Below are 26348 nucleotides of genomic sequence, written 5' to 3' on the forward strand. Positions count from 1 at the left end.
TCTAGGATTTACAAGAATTCTATGAGGTGTTGGGAGATTGCAAGTCTTGAAATGTACATTAAAAAGATTACGGTGAGGGGATTTAGGATTATGATCAGACCACATTCCCATACTGACAACATAGATTTCTCTAGCGCTCATCGACAGACGTAGTCCTCGGTGATACACCACCTTCGGGTTATGTTACCTCCGCAGGAGCAGGACTAGACAGGAAATTAAAAAGCTCTGGCCACACCCTAGGGGCAGTCCCAGAGGGTATATCCTCTCTCTCTCTGCCTCAGCAAATCAGTTATTTTCTGTCTAGTTAGGAGTAAGGACCTAGACACCTTGCTGGTATCTTAGGTCCTGGCAAGAATTTTTTCTTAAAGGATTTTTTTTTAGACAGCTTTTTTCTCCAGTGTTCCTGTGAGATCTTCAAGCAAGAAAGCTGAACTGGGCGACGGGCTGGATGTTGAGATCCGGTGGTCACCCCAGTTCAGCCTACGAGCGCGTGCAGGCCATAGCTCCGCGCTGGGTCGGCCGCGACAAAGTCCCATTAAAGGACTGTCCACGCGAGTTAAACGTCTCGCCGAAACGCCAAAGACCATGAGTCACGGCGTCCGTATCGGTCGACAGCCCTCCCGCCCCGGTGGAGAGGGGTACTGTCAGGAGTTGGTGCCCGCCTGGTTCCGGTATGGTGAGTAGTATGTTCCCCCTTTCCCCCTGACGGGTTTTGTGGTGAACGCGGGCCCCTCTCTGTATGGTAAGATAGAGTCCCTTTCTATCCTACAACATGACACAGATCCTCCTACTTTGAGTGTGATTTTATGTGTGCAAAGAGCCAGGAGGCTTGGTTTGGGAGCTAACAATCTAATTGTATACATGTTTTAAAGATGTAATCTGTGGCATTCTGGGAATCTTATGGGTTAAGAATAAGCTACCTACCAGTCAGAAGCCACGGACATGTAGACTGCCTTCCTAATCAGATCTCCAGCTATTAGCAGGCCTCCCGAACGGCCATGCGGTCCGCCAGGGCCGGTACCGCCAACCACGCCATATCCCCATGCAGTGTGTGCCCTGCAGCACACCGCTATTCAGTACGGGCCGCCGCCATTTTTTTTGCTGGATCGCACGAACCGCCATTTTGTCGTAGCCTCGTGTCTCCAGCATGGGGGCGGCCATGTTTGAGGTGATCCAAACACCTCGTGGAGCTTGGGGGAGGCGCCGGAAGGCGTACAGAGGGGCGGAGCCGCCTCCTTTCTTCCTGGGCAGCCAGCCAAAAGACTTCCTGTTTGTTAAGACAGCGCTGTAACCTGTTGCAGTTAAACTCTGAGCATCAAGTGGTGAGCCTGGGGGTCTATCTCTCTCTCTCTCTCTCAAACGATAGGGATCCCTAGCAGGTAACACTAAGGGGCTTTTGTGGCGCTGGGGGTCGAAAAAAAAAAAAAAAAAAAAAAAAAGTTTTATTTTTGAATTATATTATCCAGGAAGTAACTGGAGTTATCATGGACCCTGCCACACATATTCCCCCACCTGTTTCCCTCGAGGGGGCCACGGGACCCGCCGGTGCACAGAGTATAGAGTCATTTACAGCAATTTTGGAGTCTATGGTGGCTCGGGTGGAGGCGGCCTGTCAGGGACGGGGGTCAAGGAAGCGACCCCCGCCTACCCCTATACTATCTGACACCTCTGACTCTGATTCAGAGATGGTCACTGCAGCTGCAGGTTCCTCTGCAAGGGCTGTTATCCCAGGTAAAGCCCCCTCAGACAGTGAGGAGGACGTTTCTTCTCCCGCTATTATTCAGGAAGAAGCATTGGTGGACGCACTAGTTGTGGCAGTGCAGGAAACCTTAAAACTTGAGGCTTTACCGGCAGAGGCAACTGAAACAGAGATTCCTTTTGGTACTAATAAGCCCATCAAGACGATGAAGGCTTTTCCTGTACCTAAATGTTTCGGTAATCAGATTAAAGGAGAATGGGAGCATTCTAAACGTACCTTTACTATTTCCAAGCGTATTGCTAGACGCTATCCGTTTGAGGAATCCATCATTAAGAAATGGACGGTACCACCAGTCGTGGATCCGCCTATTTCCAGGCTGAATAAAGCCACGGTTATTCCAGTGGAGGACACTTCGTCCTTTAAGGATCCGGTGGATCGAAAGATGGAAGCAGAGTCCCGCACCATCTTCTCTCTGATAGGGTCAGCATTTAGACCAGTAATTGTTATTGGTCTAGTTTCCCAGACACTTACGGAATGGGCGAAAATGGTACGCCAAGATCTTAGGGGAAAAGATATTCCCCAGGAGACATCTGATTTGATGGAACAGATTATACAAGGGCTACAGTTTATCTGTGACGCAGCCTTGGACACTACTCCCTTATTAGGGCATGCATCCAAGACAGCGGTGATCCTCAGACGTGTGCTGTGGTTAAAATGCTGGTCAGCTGACCTAGGTTCCAAGAAGACCTTGACAAATCTCCCCTTTCAGGGGAATCGTCTATTTGGGGCCAACCTAGATGAAATCATTAAGGATGCCACTGGGGGCAAGAGCACTTTTTTGCCACAGGCTGCTAAAGCTAAGGGACCTCGCAACAAGCGAGGACCTTTCTTTACCGCCCATAAAGGGCGCCCGGCTGGTACTAGCGGGAAAGGCAAGACTCCTCCAGGAGGGTTCAAGAAGGGCTGGTCGGACAAGCAAAGGACCAACCCAGCCAAACCCGAAGCAAAGGAGTACACAGCCTGAAGGTGCGCCCCCACCCGGTTTCAGGGTGGGGGGACGTTTTCACCGGTATTCAGGACATTAGATCGAGCATCAACCACTACTACCGGTGCGATTCTTCCCTTCCAACATTTAAGTACTACAGGAAGCGGTAATTACCGTTCCCTGAATAGATCTTTTCCTTTACCTTTTCCTAAGATTAGTCCCGATACCTCACAGGAATCGGATCTGGTTGACCAGATAGGCCAAGTAGCCTCTAGTCGGGTGACTTCGGTCCCTGAGGTTCAACCAGAAAAGATCACCTTTCCTGATAACTATCAGGTATCTGATAAATGTGTGGGAACAGAAAACGACCAGACTTTCTCGGATGGTCGGGGCCAGATACCTCTAGGGACGCCTGGTTCAGATCCAATCAGCGCCAGTGGTCCTAGAAATTCTAGGCTGGCCTCCTCAAGCCGGCCTGGCCGACTTGGACATGTTAGTCGTAGACGTTCCGTGGGAACTTCGTCTCAGGGAGTGTCTGTGGTCTCAAGGACCAATTTACCATCATGCTTTACAGTCGCTGGGTTTAATGGCCTGGCCATTGAGACCCAAGTACTGAAGGACAGAGGTTTGTCAGCTTCAGTCATTCCTACCCTTATTAAAGCAAGGAAAGCGACTTCCAGCAAAGTCTATTATCACACATGGAAGACTTATATTGCGTGGTGCGAATCTTTAGGATTTCCTCCACGTACCTATTCGGTGACTCGAATATTGGCCTTTTTGCAACAATGGGTTGAGCAGAAGCTAGCCTTGAGCACCATCAAGGGTCAAGTTTCAGCATTAGCAATCTTCTTTCAGAAGCCTTTAGCTACCAAATCCTTGGTGCGGAATTTCATCCAGGGGGTGCGGCACCTGGCTCCTCCAGTCCGCGCGCCCTTACCGCCCTGGGATCTTAATTTGGTTTTGTCGGTTCTACAGAAACCTCCCTTTGAAAACATCAGGGAGATTCCCTTGCTTACTTTATCCCAGAAGGTGGCCTTCTTGGTGGCTATTACTTCTGCTCGCAGGGTGTCAGAACTGGCTGCATTATCATGCCAGTCACCATACCTAGTGATTCATAGGGATAAGGTAGTACTTCATCCTAAGCCATCTTTTCTTCCCAAGGTGGTTTCAGATTTTCATCTGAATGAAGATATTGTACTACCTTCCTTGTGTCCTCAGCCCAAGCATCATCGGGAACATGCGTTGCATTCCTTAGATGTGGTTCGGGCAATCAGGGTATACCTGAAAGCTACGGAATCATTCCGTAAGACGGATTCACTTTTTGTGATCACGGATGGCCCCAGAAAGGGTTTGCCTGCATCTGCCGCGACCATTGCCAAATGGATTAGACAAACGGTGGTACAGGCTTATTCTATTAAGGGTCAGAGTCCTCCGTTCCCTGTTAGGGCGCACTCCACTCGAGCGCTCAGTACTTCCTGGGCCTTTCGCCATCAGGCGTCAGTGGTCCAGGTATGTAAGGCGGCCACCTGGTCGTCGGTACATACCTTTACAAAATTCTATAAAATTGATGTGACGGCATCGGCGGATGCCTCATTTGGCCGCAAGGTTTTGCAGGCCGCAATTTGAGGAGACCGGTGGTCTACCTCGAGGGTTTTTTTCTGTTTGAAAAAAAAAAAAAAAAAAAAAATAGTTTTCTCTTTTTTTTTGTTGAGTCTCATCATTAAGGATGAGCATTGTAAACTTCTAGTTGGCACCGGTTGGGCCTTCTAGATTGGGATTTGATTTCCATTTTCCCACCCCTCAGTTGTGATACTGCTCTGGGACGTCCCGAAGGTGGTGTATCACCGAGGACTACGTCTGTCGATGAGCGCCAGAGAAAAATGGATTTTTGTAAAATCTTACCGTAAAATCCTTTTCTCTTAGCTCATCGACAGACGTAGTCCCCGCCCCTCTGTTTTGGAGTTGGGTTGGGTTAAATTCTCTAAGCACTGCTTTTTCACATAACTGATTTGCTGAGGCAGAGAGAGATAGAGGATATACCCTCTGGGACTGCCCCTAGGGTGTGGCCAGAGCTTTTTAATTTCCTGTCTAGTCCTGCTCCTGCGGAGGTAACATAACCCGAAGGTGGTGTATCACCGAGGACTACGTCTGTCGATGAGCTAAGAGAAAAGGATTTTACGGTAAGATTTTACAAAAATCCATTTTTTGTCAGGTTGGGGTAAACTTCAAACAGAAAACACCTTAAAGCGGAGTTCCAGCCATTCACTCACTTGTCCAACGGTCCAGCGATGCGGCCGCCCGAAGCCTCGATCCTCTCCCTCGGCGCCGGCATCACTGCTGTGGGCAGCCGGCTGTGACAGTTTGCGGCTTCACAGCCGGGTACCCACTGCGCATGCGCGAGTCGCGCTGGGCGCCGTGATTGGCCGGCAATCTTCTAGGACCTCTGACGTGTCCCAGAAGATTGCAGGGAGGGAGGGGGAGAGGAGAAATTCCGCTCAGGGCGCCGCGGCACTCCGAGCGGAAGTGGGAGCGGGTACCTGTCAAAACTAGGTACCCGCTCCCCCCCCCCCCCCCCCCAAAAAAATGACATGCCAAATGCGGCATGTCAGGGGGTCAGGATTTCCTAAAGCGGAAGTTCCACTTTTGGGTGGAACTCCGCTTTAAGGATGCAATACCATGAATTTGAAACAACTCAATTCACTGAATTGAATAATCAGTTGGAGGAGCAGAATCACATCCGTAAATTATCGGACCATCCAGACTTTAAAAAGCTGGAATATAGATTACAAAAACAAGTGGAGATTCATAAAGAAACCATTAAGATAAAAAAACATAAAGTTCATTTGAGATTCTGATGACTTTATGATAATTGGTCCCGTAAGAACAGAGGGTTAACTCCAAAGACGGTCTCTGCAGCTGACCCTGATACATTATATAAATGAATAATAAAGGTTGTAAATAAGAGGCCTTTTGGTGCGTAGGAAATCCTCTGCTAGCTGTGCCTACTCATTGGGACTGATTTACTAAATCTGGTGCAGATCTGCAAATAAACTTTCAGGATTTTCTGTCGGCACAATTGAACATGCTGAAATTAGAAGCCAATTGGCTACCATGCACAGCTGCACCAGATTTTGCAAAAATAGTAAATTAGTGAATTAACCCTATTGAGACCTTTTAGACTTTTATAGTGTTCATTCTTTTAATGTCCTGTGAATTTTTTGGTTTTACTGTCTATTGGAGAGATTTTCTTTCCCTTTCTGTCCAGACACAACATAAATTGGGTGGAAATGCCCCTTAGATAGCTGTGACTGGAACAGGTTTCTGATTGAAAAATTTACCCTCTTACTGTTCGGGATGACAACTGTAAAATGTTGGTTTCTTTCTGTCCCATGAATGGTTACCAGAACATGCAGAGTGTGAATCTTTCAAGTGAGTGCACTAACAGCAATGAAAATCTGCCCCCCCCCCCCCCAGGTTTGGCTAGAAACACATCTAAACCTTAACCTATGTCCCCTTATTGTGCAAGCATCAGAATGTACCCTAGAAAAACTTGTAGTCTACAAACTTTGTTTCTCTTACGTCCTCCGACAGTCGCCGCCTCTTCATATTCGTCACATATGGGGTATTAGACTTTGCTCCGAAGGAGTAGCTAGGCAACAGAATATGTTAATAAAGCTTTTAACATATCCAACATATCCCACCCTCAAGGGGTGGTCCCCTCAGTCAATACCCTCCTACTTCCTGCAACCATATCTCAGTTTTAATGTCTAGCTTGTCAGGACCTCGCCGGTCCTGGTACGCAGACCTCGTGAATCTGGCGGTCGACGCCCCGTGGCGTCTGCCTCTTCGAGACGATCTACTGTCTCAAGGACCGATATACCATCCTGCTTTACAGTCGCTGGCTTTGACGGCCTGGCTGTTGAAACCGAGGTCCTGAAGGAGAGGGGTCTCTCTCCGGAGGTCGTTCATACTTTAATCAACGCGAGGAAGTCTTCCTCTGGGAAGGTTTACTACCGTACTTGGAAGGCCTATTTTGCCTGGTGTGAGTCCAGGGGGTTTTCACCCCGCACGTACTCGGTGTCCCGTGTGCTGTCTTTCCTTCAAGCGGGTGTTGATCAGCGCTTGGCGCTGGCTACGATAAAGGGTCAGGTGTCTGCTCTGGCCGTTCTGTTTCAACGTCCCGTGGCATCCAACCTTTTGGTTGGCACCTTTATTCAGGGTGTGCGGCATCTGGTTCCTCCTAGGAGGGATCCTCTGCCCCCTTGGGACTTGAATCTCGTGCTATCTGTGTTACAACGTGCTCCTTTTGAACAGATCAGGGAGATCTCGTTGTCTATGTTATCCAAAAAGGTCGCCTTTTTGGTGGCGATCACTTCGGCTCGCAGAGTGTCTGAACTGGCGGCTTTGTCCTGCAAGTCTCCGTACTTGGTTATTCATTTGGATAAGGTGGTCTTGCGACCTAATCCTTCCTTTCTTCCGAAACGTGTTTCGGAATTCCATCTTAATGAGGACATTGTCTTGCCTTCGTTGTGCACGAAGCCTAAACATCCACAGGAGGTGAGATTGCACTCTTTGGATGTTGTTCGGGCGATCAGGGTTTACCTTCGATCGACTGAGTCTTTTCGTAAAACGGACTCCTTGTTTGTTCTTCCAGAGGGTCCTCGGAAGGGCATGGCGGCTTCGGCCTCTACCATCGCTAAATGGATCAGACAGACCATTGAACAGGCCTATGCCTTGCAGGGGAAGGTTCCCCCTGTGCCTGTGAAGGCGCACTCTACTAGATCTCTGAGTACGTCTTGGGCCTGTCGTCATGGGGCTTCTGTAGCCCAGGTGTGTAAGGCGGCGACTTGGTCGACCGTGCACACTTTCACAAAATTCTACAAAGTAGATGTTCGGGCATCGGCGGATGCTTCCTTTGGCCGCAAGGTTCTTAGTGCGGCTGTTCCCTAGGGTCCCTTGTTGGGGACTCCTGGCTGTTGGGATAAGTTTTGTATCCCCTGGTTTTTTGCCTTTTTCCTGGGTTGTTGCTCCTGTTGAGCACTTGTTTTTTGCTGTTGCCCAGCTGGTTTCCTTCCTTTGGTAAGGTTCCTTTCTTGATGTGGAAACTGCGTTGCCTTTCGGCGCGGATGTGTTTCCCACCCCTCATGTTTGCACTGCTTTGGGACGTCCCCATATGTGACGAATATGAAGAGGCGGCGACTGTCGGAGGACGTAAGAGAAAACGGAATTTTTGTAAAATCTTACCTGTAAAATTCCTTTCTCTGAGTCCTCCGACAGTCGCCGCCCCCGCCCCTCTTTTGGGGTTTGGTTGTATACTCTACTGCTATTCCACTAAAACTGAGATATGGTTGCAGGAAGTAGGAGGGTATTGACTGAGGGGACCACCCCTCGAGGGTGGGATATGTTGGATATGTTAAAAGCTTTATTAACATATTCTGTTGCCTAGCTACTCCTTCGGAGCAAAGTCTAATACCCCATATGTGACGAATATGAAGAGGCGGCGACTGTCGGAGGACTCAGAGAAAGGAATTTTACAGGTAAGATTTTACAAAAATTCCGTTTTTGTCCTTATTAACAGGAGAAAGACAAGTTCTATGGACACCACGCCAAAGTTGTTTGTGTTGCTTGGGCACCGGACAATGAACATTTTGCCTCTGGAGGAATGGATATGATGGTTTTTGTTTGGACCTTGAGTGATCCAGATAAACGTATTAAGATGCCAGGTATGTGTCATTTCTCCATGATCTTAGTGAATTTAATGGGGCTGTGCTGAGAAATTGTATGTGCAAAAGTTCACTAAAGGTCATTTGTTATGTTTGTTACATTACCTCTGTGCCTCTCCACCTCATCCAATCAGGGAAAGCTTTACATTCATTCAGAAAATGCAAAGCATGCTTCTGAATGGGGACGATGCTGAGCAGCCAACTTTGTGCTCAGTATGCACCAGGGCAGCCACTCAGCAAAGGATCTGAAAACAAGTGGAGATCACTGGAGTAGCGATGTTTCTAACTAACGGGTTTATAGCACGTAAGGTATATACAAGGTTACATTGGTCTAAGCTAGACCTGAGTAACTGTATAAAATATCAATACCCAAAATTCTTCTTTTAAAGCAGCTGTATACCCGGCTTGGTGATTCTTACGGGTAAGCCTACAATAAGGGTTACCTGTAGGTAAAATATCTCCTAAACCTGCACGGTTTAGGAGATATTCACCCTGCATGTAGCCACAGACATTAGCGGCCCATGCGCTCTGAAGGTCCGGCGTATTGTGCCGGAACTGCAGATCTCCTTGTCGAAACAGTGCTACCGTGCGCAGGCGTGAGAGTGAAGTCATTGGGGCTCCAGCCACTCACAGCGCCGGAGCCTGCGAGCCAGGAAGAGACACCGAGGAAACATGCCGGCTCCCTCAGCAGTGACCGGGCGCTTTGTTCTAAGGTAAGTATTTCATAATGTGCTAGTATGCGATGCATTGTCTTGCAGCCAGGTGTTTTTTTTTTTTCAGCGGTTTACTACCGCTTTAACGGAAAACAGTTACAAGAGAACCCCTACTGACGGCTATTAGTAACCTTTTCTTCTAAATGCTATTGGGGAGGGTTTTGTTTTAACGTAAGTGTTTCATATTGTGCTAGTATGTGATGCAGACTAGCACAATATGACATTAACTTACTGCACAAACTTTTTTTTTTTTTTTAATTATTTTTTTTTTTCCCATCCACGACTTTAATATCGCTTTAATACATCATAAAGAGGGGAGAAGCCGCCCAAGAAGCCATTCAGGTGGACCTGTAACTGAAAGTAAAACTGCAACTGAATCTAATTTCCAGGCAACTAGACCTTCTTCCCAATACAAAGCTGGGACATTGCAGCTATAATGCATCATTGTAGTTCTACGTCAGTATTTCTCAACGCTGGTCCTCAGGGCACACCAACATGCCAATTTTTGAGTATTACCTTGGGGAGATGCAGAGTTGAATACTGGAGTCACTGAGCAGCAAATTATATCACCTGTGATGTATTTCAGTTTTCTTGCAAACCTGGCCTGTTAGTGTGCCCTGAGGACCGGAGTTGAGAAAAACACTGACCTACGTTGTTAAATTTGAGTTAAAGAGGAGCTCCAGCTCCTTCAGAGAAAATACTGGAGCTACTGACTTTCAATATTAGGGCACTTGGTGTGTCCAGGAATCCAGCGATATCCTCACCCGAGCCGATTTTTCAGTCAGCTTTTAGGTGCTGCTGCCACCATCTCGACTATGGGAAACCAGCAGTGAAGCCTTTCGGCTTCACAGCCGGCTCCCTTTTGCGCATGCGCACTGCGATTTTCACAGGGCGAGGAGGAGTGGGCCAAACTGTCAAAACTAGGTGTGCCCCCTCCCAAAAAAAGGTACCAAATGGGGCAGCTGAAGAGGGAGGAGGCAGACAAGCTGAGCTGCCCCTTTTGGGTAAAGCTCTGTTTTAGGAAACAGGTGAACATTTTACTTTAGGGCAATTTAGGTTTATCTACTCATCACAATAAGATTTGTTTTATTTTTAATCAATTCTGTTTGTTTTTTTTCTTGCCTTGAGCTAACTATAAGCCTTTATTGTTCATTTAGATACCCATCGGCTACATCATGTGACTGGACTGTCCTGGTTGGATGCAAACACATTGGTCACTGTATCCCATGATGCCTGTGTCAAACAATGGACTGTCACTTACAAATGAGCACTGAGCATGGACCAGCACAGGGATAGCTAGGACTACTGCAATTGGAGATTCTATAAGAAAAATATATATTTCTGTTATATGCTTTTGTGGTTTGCCACATTCTCATTCTTCAAAAAAAAAGAAAAAAAAAGTGTCTATCTATAACAAGTCCTTTCAAAGCTTTAGTCAGTGACCGCTTGCTGGTAAATAGCTCCTATGCATCAGATGTTGTGACCAACATTCCAGAGGCAACAGTCATATCCTCAAGTACCCAGACTGAGGGCAGGTTCTAATGGAGAGTTTGTGTGTGTGCTGTAGAACCACATAAGACAGTACATACTGCTCATTTTTTCCTGTTACAGAACATTTCTGTATCCGCTGTTATGGTGAAAAAAGTGGTGATCTATTTTTGAAACTCTGGTGTGCAGCTACTGTGTATTGTTGCTCTGCTTGTCCATAAACTGTTGCCTCAACACCGAAACAAGTCCTCACGTTAAATGGGGTACCTAAGGAAAAAAAAAAATAAATAAAAATTTTTTATGTAGTTCTTTTGATTTTTTTTTTTTTTTTTTGTGATATTGGTTTCCTAATTTAACATTCAGGTTTTTGTAATTTAACGTTGTTTAAATTATTGGGAAAACCCATCTTAAAAAATGGCCTTTATCTGTATAATGGGCTCAAGCTTTTCACTTTTATGGTCCACAATGTGCAACCTAACCCCAAATCAAAAACATGCCAAATCCTGATTTAATGATGTTTGCAAATAAATAAATATACAATAGATAATCAATAAATTAATAAGTTAAAAAGTGTTACTAAACCCAGGATCTACATTCACGATGTCTGGTCTCCAACAGTACACAGAACATGGAAATGCAACTATTTTAGTAAACAAACTGCTAAGAGCCGGTTCACACTAGCGCGACTTGTCAGCCTGACAAGTCGCGCTCCCTCGCGGTCCATTGACCGCTACAGGACCCGTTGTAATAGGAGCGACACAAGTCGCTCCAACTTAGAAAAAGGGTCCTGTACTACTTCGGGGCGACCTCGGAGCGACTTGCATAGACTTCCATTATGTGAAGTCCCTGCAAGTCGCTCCGAAGTCGTGGTGCATGGTAATGCCCAAGTCGCCCCCAAAGTCGTGCAGAGTCGTGTCGCCTTAGTGTGAACCGACTCTAAATACCTTTTCTCATTAGCAGTATATAGCAGTCTGGTGACTTAGATCAGTGTTCGGCCGAGCATTAGTTAAAGCTTGTAGGATGAGTTTTCATTCTCCTCTGACTGTTCTATGAGGCTGCATGACCCCTGACCTTCTGTCTGGACAGTGCCAATTGGCCCTGTGCTAATCACATGTACCCTTCCAAAAAAAAAGCAATACACACCAAACCGAGCATGTGCAGAGGGGCTCTTTACTATCATGCGATGGATTGGGGACAGTTTAAGAAGGGGAAGATGAGAGAGAAGACAGGATCAAACAGCCTTTTTACACAATGCAGAGGATTAAACCCTTAGTTTCCACACTGAGTAAACAAGCATGCTTTACTGCATATACAGACTGATTTTACGGCTATGGGTTTAGTAACACTTAACGCATTTGATTTGATTTCCTCCTCCCAAGCAGCACATACTTTCCTTTCCTTCACTTCCCTGCCACTCCAAAGAAAACCAGTTATGAAAGGGAGTATGTAGCTTGCTTCCTTTCCCCTAATGTGACAGCTCATGACTTGACCCTGCACTTGAGTCCTTGGACCTGTGGAAGTTCTGTGTAAGAGGCTCAGAGCCGACGCATGGCTTTCCTTTCAGGGTGGGCAGCATTAAGGAGGACCTGTTCTGATACCCTGCATGGGGAAAGCACAGATTTATTTTAAGAGAAAACCAACCACCCCACTACAACTGAAGTTGTATGAAGAATAATTGGTTTATTACTAATTTAGAGCAGATACCACTGTTCCCTGGACTAGACAGCTTTTCTTTCCCATCCTTTAGAGGGGCACAAGAAGTCTTGAACCCTTGGGTTATATTGCTGTTTACAGAAAGACTAAACACTGGCAAACAAAATGCCCTCCTCTAACAGAATTTTTTTTGCTAGTGGGCAAGGAGAATAGACGTTGAGCTCTGCTGTAGTAAAGACTTTTTTGTAGCAGTTTTTTTTTTTTTTTTTTTTTCTCTCTCTTCAGTAAATACTTTTTTCTACATCACTGCTGAAAGTTTTCCCTCTTAGCAGCTATCCAGCATGGCAGTCCTTAGCTTGGTTTTTGGACTGTACATATCTGGACCCGTCTGCACTTGATGCTGCGGGGCTAGTTTGGAATTGACCTAAGGGCACTGGGATCTGCATAGGACAATTTCCGGACTTAGTTATGTTCAGCTCTGCTAGCATTGCCGCTGCCCTTGCCCTGTCTCGCTTAGTCTGTAGGCCAGGCAGGCCATGCATCGAGAACTTCTATTTTTATTGGTAACTGGGTGCCATTATTCCCCATTTCCCCGCTGGCTTTCCTGTGGGAGGGGTTAACATTGTGTAACTGAGCATTAATGTCACCTGCTGTGTGGGGTGTTGTGCACGTGCTCCTGTGGCACATGAAACATTGATCCTCAGTACATTTCCATTGCCCACCTACACCTCCGGTCATTATGACCTTCTGGTCACTCATCTGCTACCTGCGGTTTGGACCTTGTTTCTTATCCTGGGGAAAGGGGGGGGGGGGGGGTGTAACATTTTGGCGCTTTGGGTAATTTAACTACCATGCAACAATGGTCCCCACCCTGTCAAAGAGTCATCTGATTTGGATTCTTTCAGACAATGCCGCAAGTGGAGGTAACATCAGGGAGGATTTAGAAGTCTTGCTGCGGCAAGAAAGGTAGAACGGATCCACGGACAATAAAAATCCTAAAATGAAATGCAAATGCAGCCTCCTCTCATAAAAGACATGACATACCTCACATGAAAAGACATGACATACCTCACATGAACTTTATCTAAAAAAAAAAAAGATACATTGCATAAATACAATACATGCTGCGTAGGCATCATTCAGATATCATCTTTTGCACCATAAGAAAAATCATAGGGGCAGTTCAGCTGCTTGATTGTTCTTACAGGCAGCGGGAGGGGATGTCTGTTAACCCAGCCAACCCCCCCTCCCCGCCTTCTGCCAACCCCCAGTGCTTCTACTGGTTCACCCTTGCGATCAACTAAATAGTAACCACCTGTAAATATTTTTAAAGCCTCGCCTATGGAGATTTTTAAGTACCAAAGTTTGGTGCCATTCCATGGGTGTGCGCAGTTTTAAAGTGTGACATGTTTGGTATCCGTTTACTCGGCGTAACATCATCTTTCACGTTCTACAAAAAAATTGGGCTAACTTTTAGTGTTTTTGATTTGTTTTTTTTTTATTCTTGAAACTGTTGTGTTTTCTAAAAAGCGTTTGAAAAATTGCTGTGCAAATACAGTGTGACCTAAAAAGTTGCAAAGATCACCATTTTGTTCCCTAGGGTCTCTGCTAAATAAACATATATAATGTTTGGGGATACTGAGTAGTTTTCTAGCAAAAAAAAAAATTTTTACATGTAGGAAAGGAGTGCCAGAATAGGCCCGGTATGGAAGTGGTTTATCGACCCCTAAAAAGCCTCTAACAATAATAAAAAAAAAACATGTACTGACTACAGAAAGAAGCGGTTTTGCAGCCTGGTGGTACGAGAGGAAATACTCATAAATCACCTGCTGTAGGGCAACACTATAAACAAGGCATTTGCAGGATGGAGATATCCTTCAGAGAACTTAATAGTTCTCTGAAGGTACCTCCTCTTCCCCAGTTCTTCAATACCAGCTGAATAGGCCGTCTCAATGTTCTGCATTGTTTTTTTTTTTTTTTTCTGTTTTTTTTTAATCACAATAAGGTATTTCTGTTATGGACAGTGCACATCCCTTGCCACAGAAATATGTGATAAGTCAGTACACTCTTAATGGCAGCCTTCTAGAAGCTTAGAAAAGCCTGCCCTCCACAGCTTCCTCAAAAAGTACAATGTCAAAACAAATTTACAAAAAAAAAAAAAAAAAATACGTCTTCTGAGCTTTTCCCACCAGACAGGATCTGTGCCCTGTCCATGACAGATCCTCTCTTTTTGTCCCCAAGAAACGGAACTGCTGTACCCTCCTGACCTCAACCCTGTCAATCACAATTAATCTCAATCCGTCTCCTAAAACCTACAATTATTTATATCGATCTCCCAAAATCTACAATTATTTCCTTTTGTACATTTTTGCTCTAAATTATCTCTGCGCCAACCCACTAGGTTTCATATTCCCTGCCGATATGCAGCTTTGTCACCATCTCTTATTCTCCCAACTAACATGGTGTCATCTGCAAATTTTAGTTTTACCTGGAAACGGGGGAGACAATAAGTATGTAAAGTAAACAAAAAGGGGTTTAGCACCCATAACTGACACCTCTGTATTAAGGGACAGCTTTTGTGTAGAAACTACCAACCCTTACCCTCTGCTGCCCATCAATAAAAGCATACAAACATAGCCTATTTTACCTTCCAAATGGGTCAATACAGAATGTAAAAAATGAGGTTGAAGCATTATAAGAGGTGCATGAAAGTCAGCCAGCCCCCAGTCTGATGTACTCGCCCTCCAGTCTGTCACCAACCAAGTAGACCTGTCTCTTGGTACAAAGAACAGGGGTTTAGTTGACACACATTTGCAAATGCATGTGAAAGCTGCAGAGCCACTTCACGGCACCCTCTTAAATCTGCAGTCCTAACACTCCTAATTTAGTGTGTTCACACTGAAAGCACATGGCTGCTAATGGATTTTTTTTTTCTTCTTGTTATAGGGATGGAGATGCCGGGCACCACCAGCTTGGGTCTCACACAAAGTCCCACCTAGTCCATTATGTTTAAAGCGGTTGTATCCCGCTTTTTTTCACTTTTACCTACAGGTAAGCCTATAATAAGGCTTACCTGTAGGTACAAATAATATCTCCTAAACCGGCACGGTTTAGGAGATATTTACAGTGCATGCAGCCGCTCGCGCGAGCGGCGCATGCGCTCTGAAGGTCCGGGGGGACCTTCAATTAACTTGCCGGGAGCTTGCCGGAAAAATCACTCCCGCGCGCATGCGCGAGACTGACGTCATCGCGGCTCCGGCCAATCAGCGCGCTGGAGCCGTCTCTTCCGGTTAATCAGCGCGCCGGAGCCGCCGAACCCGGAAGAGACGACGAGGGATCATGGCAGCGCCCGCATCGATGTCCGGGGGTCCGTGTCGGGGCTTCGTTTTAAGGCAAGTTAAACATAATGGGCTAGTATGCGATGCATACTAGCTCATTATGCCTTTGTCTTGCAGGTTTTTTTTTTTATTTTTTTTTTTCATAGGGTTTACAACCGCTTTAAGTACAGAATGTAAAGCCAGTGCAATAGCATCTTCTGTTGATCGATTGGCTTTAAAGGCAAATCGGTAGTTATCTAGCCCTGATGGAATATACTTTAGCTTTCAAATGTAACTGCTCAAAATATTTAATTGTAATTGGTGTCAGAGCCACCAACAGTAATCCCTAAGACAACAGCTAAATTTCTTAGGAACTGGGACAATTACTAATGTTTTCAGGGAAGAAGGCACTACCTCCTGCTCTAAGGAAGCATTGATTTCCATAAAACCCTCTGCCAATTGATAGGCACAATCCTTTAAACATAATCCCCTGAATGTTATTAGGCCCTTCAGCTTTCCTCTCATTAACTTGAACAAGCATAAACGCACATTCTGAACAGAAATCTTAGAAGGCATTTGCCCGGGGAGGCTAGACAATTTAATAATCGCATCATTATTCAGCTGATCAAAACAGGCATTAAACCTGTTTAATCCTTCTGGTAGAGGCCTCGCCTTCCCTCACATCAGCCTATCTTTTTTTTTTTTTTTATATATAATCTGTGGCTAACTGAATAGATTTGCTCACGGTTCTAGCACTATTGCATCCCAGTTCTTTATCTAACCTCAGTTTCTGCCTTGTAGTTATTACATGCAACAGGAGTGTCTGTATAAACTGGTGGCCATATTGCAAAGAACACGTTTTGGTTTTTCACAGGGAAAAGGTGGGATGTCGAATCCCAGGACTTCTTGCCTAAGGTTAAGTTCATTCTGCTTTCGGTCTTAGGATTGTGTGTAATTGCACAATTTCCTGCACCTGCATCAAAAACACTGCTGCTAGCAAAGGTACAGGGGTGCCAGTGCGTTTTCCTGTGCTGAGAACTGCAGAACACTGATTTCCTTGCAGCTGCTATTCTGGATAAGATGCGGGGGGACCTTTCCCTTGTGTTTTGTGTAGGTGCAATGAATGGGCTGCTGTGCCCTCATTAAACACTGCCTTTGGGAACTTGGCATAGTGTCAACCAAGCCTTGGAGAGTCTTTGCCATTGGACCAAAGAGATATCACTGACTTTATATAATATTGCTGAAAATCAGTCCAGTAAAGATTGTGGCATATACTGTACTTCCTTTAAAAAAAAAAAAAAAAAAAAAACTACAATTGTGGCACTTTAAATGCTTATGGTAAATCCAGTGTGGGTCACAGAATGGTTTCATAGACCTTACAAATATGTGATAATAGCAAGCGTTCTTAAGACCACATTCACATTGGCTCAAGATTGACATGTCAAATTGGAGCCATTTGCCAGAAATGGCACTGTCCGAATCTGTGCGATGCTGAATTTACTGCACTACTTTTGGTGACTTCTGGGGGGGGGGGGGCAATTTGGGAGAGGTGAGGTGCCCCCTGTCAGCACACAATAGAACAGCATTGTAGATTGCTGTACTAAACCTCAGATTGTAAGTACAGTGGCTCTGACCCGAGCTGTCAGGTTTTTTTTTTTTTTTTTCGTTCAACCCGCTGGATTGAACGGGAAAAAAAACTAGCAATGTGTACAAGGCTTTAATGAAAAATTCAGAGCACCGCATTCATAAATGGAACCATAAATCTGTAGACCAAACAATTTGGATTAAATTACAATCTTCCTTTGCCAATATAATGTGCGTTTCACCCTTAATAGAGAAGTATGGGTATTTTTTTTTTTTTTTTTGGCAAAATCCTACTTACCTAGGTGGAAGCAGCCTCGGTCCCCTGCAGGCTCTAACGCTAAGAACCGAGAAATCCGGCACCGTTGACCGCTCAGTTCTCAGGGCTCCCTGAGCAGAAAGCAGGTGACTGTTAGTAACTGCACTCTGCTCCGCACCTCCTCACTCATTGGAGCGCTGGGCTGTGGATTGCTGAGAGGCTGAGCCAGGTGCTGTCCAGACATGTGGGTGGACCCCGGCTTCGGCCTGCTATCTGCTGAAAATTGTTCACAGGAGTGCACTTTGCAGGAGAAGTACAGCGGAACGAGCTTTGGCTGTACTTCTCCTTTATTGCAGGAAAAATTCAATGGACCTTTGTGATTCCACTACCACCAGGGATCACAGAATTGCTTACTGATTGTTTGACCCCATTCATACAAGAAGGCCAAACAACATATCTGCAATATGCAGTGAGCCGTCATCACCAATTAAAAAGTCTTCACATGAGGCACATACACTCCAAACCCAGAGGCAGAAAGGAAGACTCCCAAGTGGTACAGATCAATATCAATCAATGGTCTAATCTAATTGACTTGAATGGAACTGCCTCCCACCATGGGCAAACATGGCTCTCTCACAGGCGCACACTTAAAGGTGTTGTAAAGGCAGAAGTTTTTTTATCCTTATGCATTAGGATAAAAAGCCTTCTGTGTGTAGCAGCCGCCCCAGCCCCCCTAATACTTACCTGAGCTCCTTGCGAAAGTATTCGGCACCCTTGAACTTTGCGACCTTTTTCCACGTTTCAGGCTTCAAACATAAAGATATAAAACTGTAATTTTTTGTGAAGAATCAACAAGTGGGACACAATCATGAAGTGGAACAAAATTTATTGGATATTTCAAACTTTGTTAACAAATAAAAAACTGAAAAATTGGGCGTGCAAAATTATTCAGCCCCTTTAAGGCTCTTTCACACGGTCCGCTCCGTAGGCGGATCCGTGTTGCTCAGCAGGGATCGATCCGCGATCCCCGCTGAGCCGGGCGGATGACAGCTCCGTCTCCGCTCGCAGAGCGGAGAGGGAGGTATCTCAGCACCAGCTGCCCTCTATGGGGGATCGGATGAGAGCGGACCGCTTGTCCGCTCTCATCAGATCCGCTCCGCTCCAATTACTGAACGGATGGAAAAATAGGGTTTCTCTAGCGCTCATTGACAGACGTAGTCCTCGGTGATACACCACCTTCGGGTTATGTTGCCTCCACAGGAGCAGGACTAGACAGGAAATTAAAAAGCTCTGGCCACACCCTAGGGGCAGTCCCAGAGGGTATATCCTCTCTCTCTCTGCCTCAGCAAATCAGTTATTTTCTGTCTAGTTAGGAGTAAGGACCTAGATACCTTGCTAGGATCTTAGGTCCTGGCAAGATTTTTTTCTTAAAGGATTTTTTAGACAGCTTTTTTTCTCCAGTGTTCCTGTGAGATCTTCAAGCAAGAAAGCTGAACTGGGCGACGGGCTGGATGTTGAGATCTGGTGGTCACCCCAGTTCAGCCTACGAGCGCGTGCAGGCCATAGCTCCGCGCTGGGTCGGCCGCGACAAAGTCCCATTAAAGGACTGACCCCGCGAGTTAAACGTCTCGCTGAAACGCCAAAGACCATGAGTCACGGCGTCCATATCGGTCGACAGCCCTCCCGCCCCGGTGGAGAGGGGTACTGTCAGGAGTTGGTGCCCGCCTGGTTCCGGTATGGTGAGTAGTATGTTCCCCCTTTTCCCCTGACGGGTCTTGTGGTGAACGCGGGCCCCTCTCTGTATGGTAAGATAGAGTCCCTCTCTATCCTATAAATGACACAGATCCTCCTACTTTGAGTGTGATTTTATGTGCAAAAAGCCAGGAGGCTTGGTTTGGGAGCTAACAATCTAATTGTATACATGTTAAAAAGATTATAATCTGTGGCATTCTGGGAATCTTACGGTGATAAGAATAAGCTACCTACCAGTCAGAAGCCACGGACATGTAGACTGCCTTCCTAATCAGATCTCCAGCTATTAGCAGGCCTCCCGAATGGCCATGCGGTCCGCCAGGGCCGGTACCGCCAACCACGCCAAATCCCCATGCAGAGAGAGTGTTGTGTGCCCTGCAGCACACCGCTATTCAGTACAGGCCGCCGCCATTTTTTTTTTGCTGGATCGCACGAGCCGCCATTTTGGCGTAGCCTCGTGTCTCCAGCATGGGGGCGGCCATGTTTGAGGTGATTCAAACACCTCGTGGAGCTAGGGGAGGCGCCGGAAGGCGTGCAGAGGGGCGGAGCCGCCTCCTTTCTTCCTGGGCAGCCAGCCAAAAGACTTCCTGTTTGTCAAGACAGCGCTGTAACCTGTTGCAGTTAAACTCTGAGCATCAAGTGGTGAGCCTGGGGGTCTATCTCTCTCTCTCTCTCGATCAATAGGGATCCTTAGCAGGTAACACTAAGGGGCTTTTTGTGGCGCTGGGGGTCTGAAAAAAAAAAAAAAAAAGTTTTTTATTTTTGAATTATATTATCCAGGAAGTGACTGGAATTATCATGGACCCTGCCACACATATTCCCCCACCTGTTTCCCTCGAGGGGGCCACGGGACCCGCCGGTGCACAGAGTGTAGAGTCATTTACAGCAATTTTGGAGTCTATGGTGGCTCGGGTGGAGGCGGCCTGTCAGGGACGGGGGTCAAGGAAGCGACCCCCGCCTACCCCTATACTATCTGACACCTCTGACTCTGATTCAGAGATGGTCACTGCAGTTGCAGGTTCCTCTGCAAAGGCTGTTATCCCAGGTAAAGCCCCCTCAGACAGTGAGGAGGACGCTTCTTCTCCTGCTATAATTCAGGAAGAAGCATTGGTGGACGCACTAGTTGTGGCAGTGCAGGAAACCTTAAAACTTGAGGCTTTACCGGCAGAGGCAACTGAAACAGAGATTCCTTTTGGTACTAATAAGCCCATCAAAACGGTGAAGGTTTTTCCTGTACCCAAATGTTTCGGTAATCAGATTAAAGGAGAATGGGAGCATTCTAAACGTACCTTTACTATTTCCAAGCGTATTGCTAGACGCTATCCGTTTGAGGAATCCATCATTAAGAAATGGACGGTACCACCAGTGGTGGATCCACCTATTTCCAGGCTGAATAAAGCCACGGTTATCCCAGTGGAGGACACTTCATCCTTTAAGGATCCGGTGGATCGAAAGATGGAAGCAGAGTCCCGCACCATCTTCTCTCTGATAGGGTCAGCATTTAGACCAGTAATTGTTATTGGTCTAGTTTCCCAGACACTTACGGAATGGGCGAAAATGGTACGCCAAGACCTTAGGGGAAAAGATATTCCCCAGGAGACATCTGATTTGATGGAACAGATTATACAAGGGCTACAGTTTATCTGTGACGCAGCCTTGGACACTACTCCCTTATTAGGGCATGCATCTATGTCAGCGGTGATCCTCAGACGTGTGCTGTGGTTAAAATGCTGGTCAGCTGACCTAGGTTCCAAAAAGACCTTGACAAATCTCCCTTTTCAGGGGAATCGTCTATTTGGGGCCAACCTAGATGAAATCATCAAGGATGCCACTGGGGGCAAGAGCACTTTTTTGCCACAGGCTGCTAAAGCTAAGGGACCTCGCAACAAGCGAGGACCTTTCTTTACCGCCCATAAAGGGCGCCCGGCTGGTACTAGCGGGAAAGGCAAGACTCCTCCAGGAGTGTTCAAGAAGGGCTGGTCGGACAAGCAGAGGACCAACCCAGCCAAACCCGAGGCAAAGGAGTACACAGCCTGAAGGTGCGCCCCCACCCGGTTTCAGGGTGGGGGGACGTTTTCACCGGTATTCAGGACATTAGATCGAGCTTCAACCACTACTACCGGTGCGATTCTTCCCTTCCAACATTTAAGTACTACAGGAAGCGGTAGTTACCGTTCCCTGAATAGATCTTTTCCTTTACCTTTTCCTAAGATTAGTCCCTATACCTCACAGGAATCGGATCTGGTTGACCAGATAGGCCAAGTAGCCTCTAGTCGGGTGATTCCGGTCCCTGAGGTTCAACCAGAAAAGATCACCCTTCCTGATAACAATCAGGTATCTGATAAATGTGTGGGAACAGAAAACGACCAGACTTTCTCGGATGGTCGGGGCCAGATACCTCTAGGGACGCCTGGTTCAGATTCTATCAGCGCCAGTGGTCCTAGAAATTCTAGGCTGGCCTCCTCAAGCCGGCCTGGCCGACTTGGACATGCTATTTGCAGACGTTCCGTGGGAACTTCGTCTCAGGGAGTGTCTGTGGTCTCAAGGACCAATTTACCATCATGCTTTACAGTCGCTGGGTTTAATGGCCTGGCCATTGAGACCCAAGTACTGAAGGACAGAGGTTTGTCTACTTCAGTCATTCCTACCCTTATTAAAGCAAGGAAAGCGACTTCCAGCAAGGTCTATTATCACACATGGAAGACTTATATTGCGTGGTGCGAATCTTTAGGATTTCCTCCACGTACCTATTCGGTGACTCGAATATTGGCCTTTTTGCAACAAGGGGTTGAGCAGAAGCTAGCCTTGAGCACCATCAAGGGTCAAGTTTCAGCATTAGCAATCTTCTTTCAGAAACCTTTAGCTACCAAGTCCTTGGTGCGGAATTTCATCCAGGGGGTGCGGCACCTGGCTCCTCCAGTCCGCGCGCCCTTACCGCCCTGGGATCTTAATTTGGTTTTGTCGGTTCTACAGAAACCTCCCTTTGAAAACATCAGGGAGATTCCCTTGCTTACTTTATCCCAGAAGGTGGCCTTCTTGGTGGCTATTACTTCTGCTTGCAGGGTGTCAGAACTGGCTGCATTATCATGCCAGTCCCCATACCTAGTGATTCATAGGGATAAGGTAGTACTTCATCCTAAGCCATCTTTTCTTCCTAAGGTGGTTTCAGATTTTCATCTGAATGAAGATATTGTACTACCTTCCTTGTGTAGCCCAAGCATCATCGGGAACATGCGTTGCATTCCTTAGATGTGGTTCGGGCAATCAGGGTATACCTGAAAGCTACGGAATCTTTCCGTAAGACGGATTCACTTTTTGTGATCACGGATGGCCCCAGAAAGGGTTTGCCTGCATCTGCCGCGACCATTGCCAAATGGATTAGACAAACGGTGGTACAGGCTTATTCTATTAAGGGTCAGAGTCCTCCGTTCCCTGTTAGGGCGCACTCCACTCGAGCGCTCAGTACTTCCTGGGCCTTTCGCCATCAGGCGTCAGTGGTCCAGGTATGTAAGGCGGCCACCTGGTCGTCGGTACATACCTTTACAAAATTCTATAAAATTGATGTGACGGCATCGGCGGATGCCTCATTTGGCCGCAAGGTTTTGCAGGCCGCAATTTGAGGAGACCGGTGGTCTACCTCGAGGGTTTTTTTTTCTGTTTGAAAAAAAAAAAAAAAAAAAAAATTTTTCTCTTTTTTGTTGAGTCTCATCATTAAGGATGAGCATTGTAAACTTCTAGTTGGCCCCCGGTTGGGCCTTCTAGATTGGGATTTGATTTCCATTTTCCCACCCCTCATTTGTGATACTGCTCTGGGACGTCCCGAAGGTGGTGTATCACCGAGGACTACGTCTGTCAATGAGCGCTAGAGAAAAATGGATTTTTGTAAAATCTTACCGTAAAATCCTTTTCTCTTAGCTCATTGACAGACGTAGTCCCCGCCCCTCTGTTTTTGAGTTGGGTTGGGTTAAAATCTCTAAAGACTGCTTTTTCACATAACTGATTTGCTGAGGCAGAGAGAGAGAGAGGATATACCCTCTGGGACTGCCCCTAGGGTGTGGCCAGAGCTTTTTAATTTCCTGTCTAGTCCTGCTCCTGTGGAGGCAACATAACCCGAAGGTGGTGTATCACCGAGGACTACGTCTGTCAATGAGCTAAGAGAAAAGGATTTTACGGTAAGATTTTACAAAAATCCATTTTTCCATCCGTCCAGATTTCAGCACAGGATCGGATGCGGATGGCAGCGGGTGTCAGCGGAGGTGTCTCCGCTGACACCCGCTGCCCCATAGAGCTGCATGGAGGATCCGATCAGATCCGCCTAAAAAACTGACATGCGGATCTGATCGGACCGCCCGTGTGATATAGCCCTTAATTTCAGTGCAGCAAACTCTCTCCAGAAGTGCAGTGAGGATCTCTGAATGATCCAATGTTGACCTAAATGACTAATGATGATAAATATAATCCACCTGTGTGTAATCAAGTCTCCGTATAAATGCACCTGCACTGTGATAGTCTCAGAGGTCCGTTTAAAGCGCAAAGAGCATCATGAAGAACAAGGAACACACCAGGCTGGTCCGAGATACTGTTGTGGAGAAGTTTAAAGCCAGATTTAGATACAAAAAGATTTCCCAAGCTTTAAACATCCCAAGGAGCACTGTGCAAGCGATAATATTGAAATGGAAGGAGTATCAGACCACTGCAAATCTACGAAGACCTGGCCGTCCCTCTAAACTTTCAGCTCATACAAGGAGAAGACTGATCAGAGATGCAGCCAAGAGGCCCATGATCACTCTGGATGAACTGCAGAGATCTACAGCTGAGGTGGGAGACTCTGTTCATAGGACAACAATCAGTTGTATACTGCACAAATCTGGCCTTTATGGAAGAGTGGCAAGAAGAAAGCCATTTCTTAATGATATCCATAAAAAGTGTTGTTTAAAGTTTGCCACAAGCCACCTGGGAGACACACCAAACATGTGGAAGAAGGTGCTCTGGTCAGATGAAACCAAAATCGAACTTTTTGGCAACAATGCAAAACGTTATGTTTGGCGTAAAAGCAACACAGCTCATCACCCTGAACACACCATTCCCACTGTCAAACATGGTGGTGGCAGCATCATGATTTGGGCCTGCTTTTCTTCAGCAGGGACAGGGAAGATGGTTAAAATTGATGGGAAGATGGATGAAGCCAAATACAGGACCATTCTGGAAGAAAATCTGATGGAGTCTGCAAAAGACCTGAGACTGGGGTGGAGATTTGTCTTCCAACAAGACAATGATCCAAAACATAAAGCAAAATCTACAATGGAATGGTTCACAAATAAACATATCCAGGTGTTAGAATGGCCAAGTCAAAGTCCAGACCTGAATACAATCGAGAATCTGTGGAAAGAACTGAAAACTGCTGTTCACAAACGCTCTCCATTCAACCTCACTGAGCTTGAGCTGTTTTGCAAGGAGGAATGGGCAAAAATTTCAGTCTCTCGATGTGCAAAACTGATAGAGACATACCCCAAGCGACTTACAGCTGTAATCGCAGCAAAAGGTGGCTCTACAAAGTATTAACTTAAGGGGGCTGAATAATTTTGCACACCCAATTTTTCCATTTTTTATTTGTTAAAGTTTGAAATATCCAATAAATTTCGTTCCACTTCATGATTGTGTCCCACTTGTTGATTCTTCACAAAAAATTACAGTTTTATATCTTTGTTTGAAGCCTGAAATGTGGCAAAAGGTTGAAAAGTTCAAGGGGGCCGTATACTTTTGCAAAGCACTGTATGTGGGGCGGCCCCAGTGAGGGTGGCTGAAGCCACTACCCTCCGTTTGGGCATCCCCCCTCCCCTCTGTTTCCCCTGGGTGGTCGGCTCCACTGGGGTTCTCATCCAAGCAGCTGGGCGTCAACAAAAATTTAGGCCGCGACTTGCGACCTTCTAGGCCATGCGGCCGAGTTGGGGGGCAGCCCCAGTGAGGTTAGCTGAAGCCCCCTGCCTGGCTGGGATCCATGCACTTGCGAGTGGGTCTCCATAAAAATTTAGGCCACGCTTGCGCCTCCAAGGCCATGCGGCCAGCTTGGTGCCTCCCTTGGAGGGGTGGCACTGTGCGGGCAGTTTACTTTTTTGATGGCAGCCATGCCGACATTATTGTATAGGGCTCCTGCCCCTTTTTTAGCGCTGCAGACCCGTCAGGGTACCTTGCCTGCGTGTCCGCATCGCAGCGGGCGACCCCCTTTTAAGGGGGCTATTTCCTATTAGGCGGGCCTTAATAGAGGGGCTCAAGGGCTGACCCCCCCCCCTCATTTTTTTTTTCTTTGCAGGGTCCAGTAGGTGATCCATTCATAGGCCCTTGGTCGGCGTCCTCTTTGCGGGATCGCAGTTGGCAGGCCTTCCCCTGATTGTTAGGTTTTCCGGGTGAGCTTAGTATATAGCACCCCCACCCTCCCCTGCCTCATCTGTCTCATCAGATCCTGAATCTGTTTCGCCCGCCGCACATACGAGTCACCCTACTGGGTCTGCGTCCACACACCCTGAGTGCTCAAATAGCAAGGATGATTCTTCTGCTCCCCTAGCCGTGCATGGAAAGGTGCTGGTGGATGCACTAATTGTGTCAGTGCGTGATATTTTTTAAATGGAGGATGCGGCGGCACCCACAGGCCCTTTAAAGCGGCGAGGGCGTTCCCCCTTTTCCGCTTACTTTGACAACATTGTCACAAAACAGTGGCGTTTTCCAAAATTCACCCTTGTGGCCCCTAAGCGTTTTGCTATGCAGTATCCTTATGAGGATTCCTTGCTTAAAAAGTGGACGGTCCCACCTGTAGTGGACTGGCCGGTTTCCATGTTACCTTAATTCTGGTTGAGGAGCCCCGGCCTTTAAAGATCCAGCTGATAGGCGGAGGCTCTTGCCTGCCGTATGTTCACTGTGGCTGGTTCAGCACCTAGGCCAGTATTCACTATTGCCCTGGTGTCGCAAAATCTGACGAGTGGGCTAAACTTTTATGCCGGCGGATCAGTTGGTCCAGGGGCTACAGTTTAGCTGTGATGCCTCTTGGATGTGACTCCTTTGATTTCCAGGCTGTCTATCAGCAGTGGTTCTTCGGTGTATTATCCGGCTAAAATGCTGGTCTGCGGACCAGATTTCTAAGGAGGCCTTATCTGATCTCCCCCTTGTAGGGGATCGTCTGTTTT

General features: G+C 46.6%; 1 protein-coding gene across 1 annotated transcript in view; it reads left to right on the forward strand.

Moving 5' to 3' along the window:
* WDR1 (WD repeat domain 1) overlaps positions 1 to 10913 on the forward strand; it is a 123948-nt gene extending 113035 nt beyond the window's left edge. Inside the window, exons 14-15 of the mRNA XM_082252461.1 lie at positions 8263 to 8407; positions 10278 to 10913. Coding sequence (XP_082108587.1) covers positions 8263 to 8407; positions 10278 to 10387 — 255 coding nt within the window. The 3' untranslated portion in view covers positions 10388 to 10913. The remainder of the gene's footprint in view (positions 1 to 8262; positions 8408 to 10277) is intronic.
* Positions 10914 to 26348: the final 15435 nt, after the last annotated feature.

This window comes from Pelophylax lessonae (genome assembly GCF_965119305.1).
Source record: "Pelophylax lessonae genome assembly, chromosome: 1".
Lineage (NCBI taxonomy): Eukaryota > Metazoa > Chordata > Amphibia > Anura > Ranidae > Pelophylax > Pelophylax lessonae.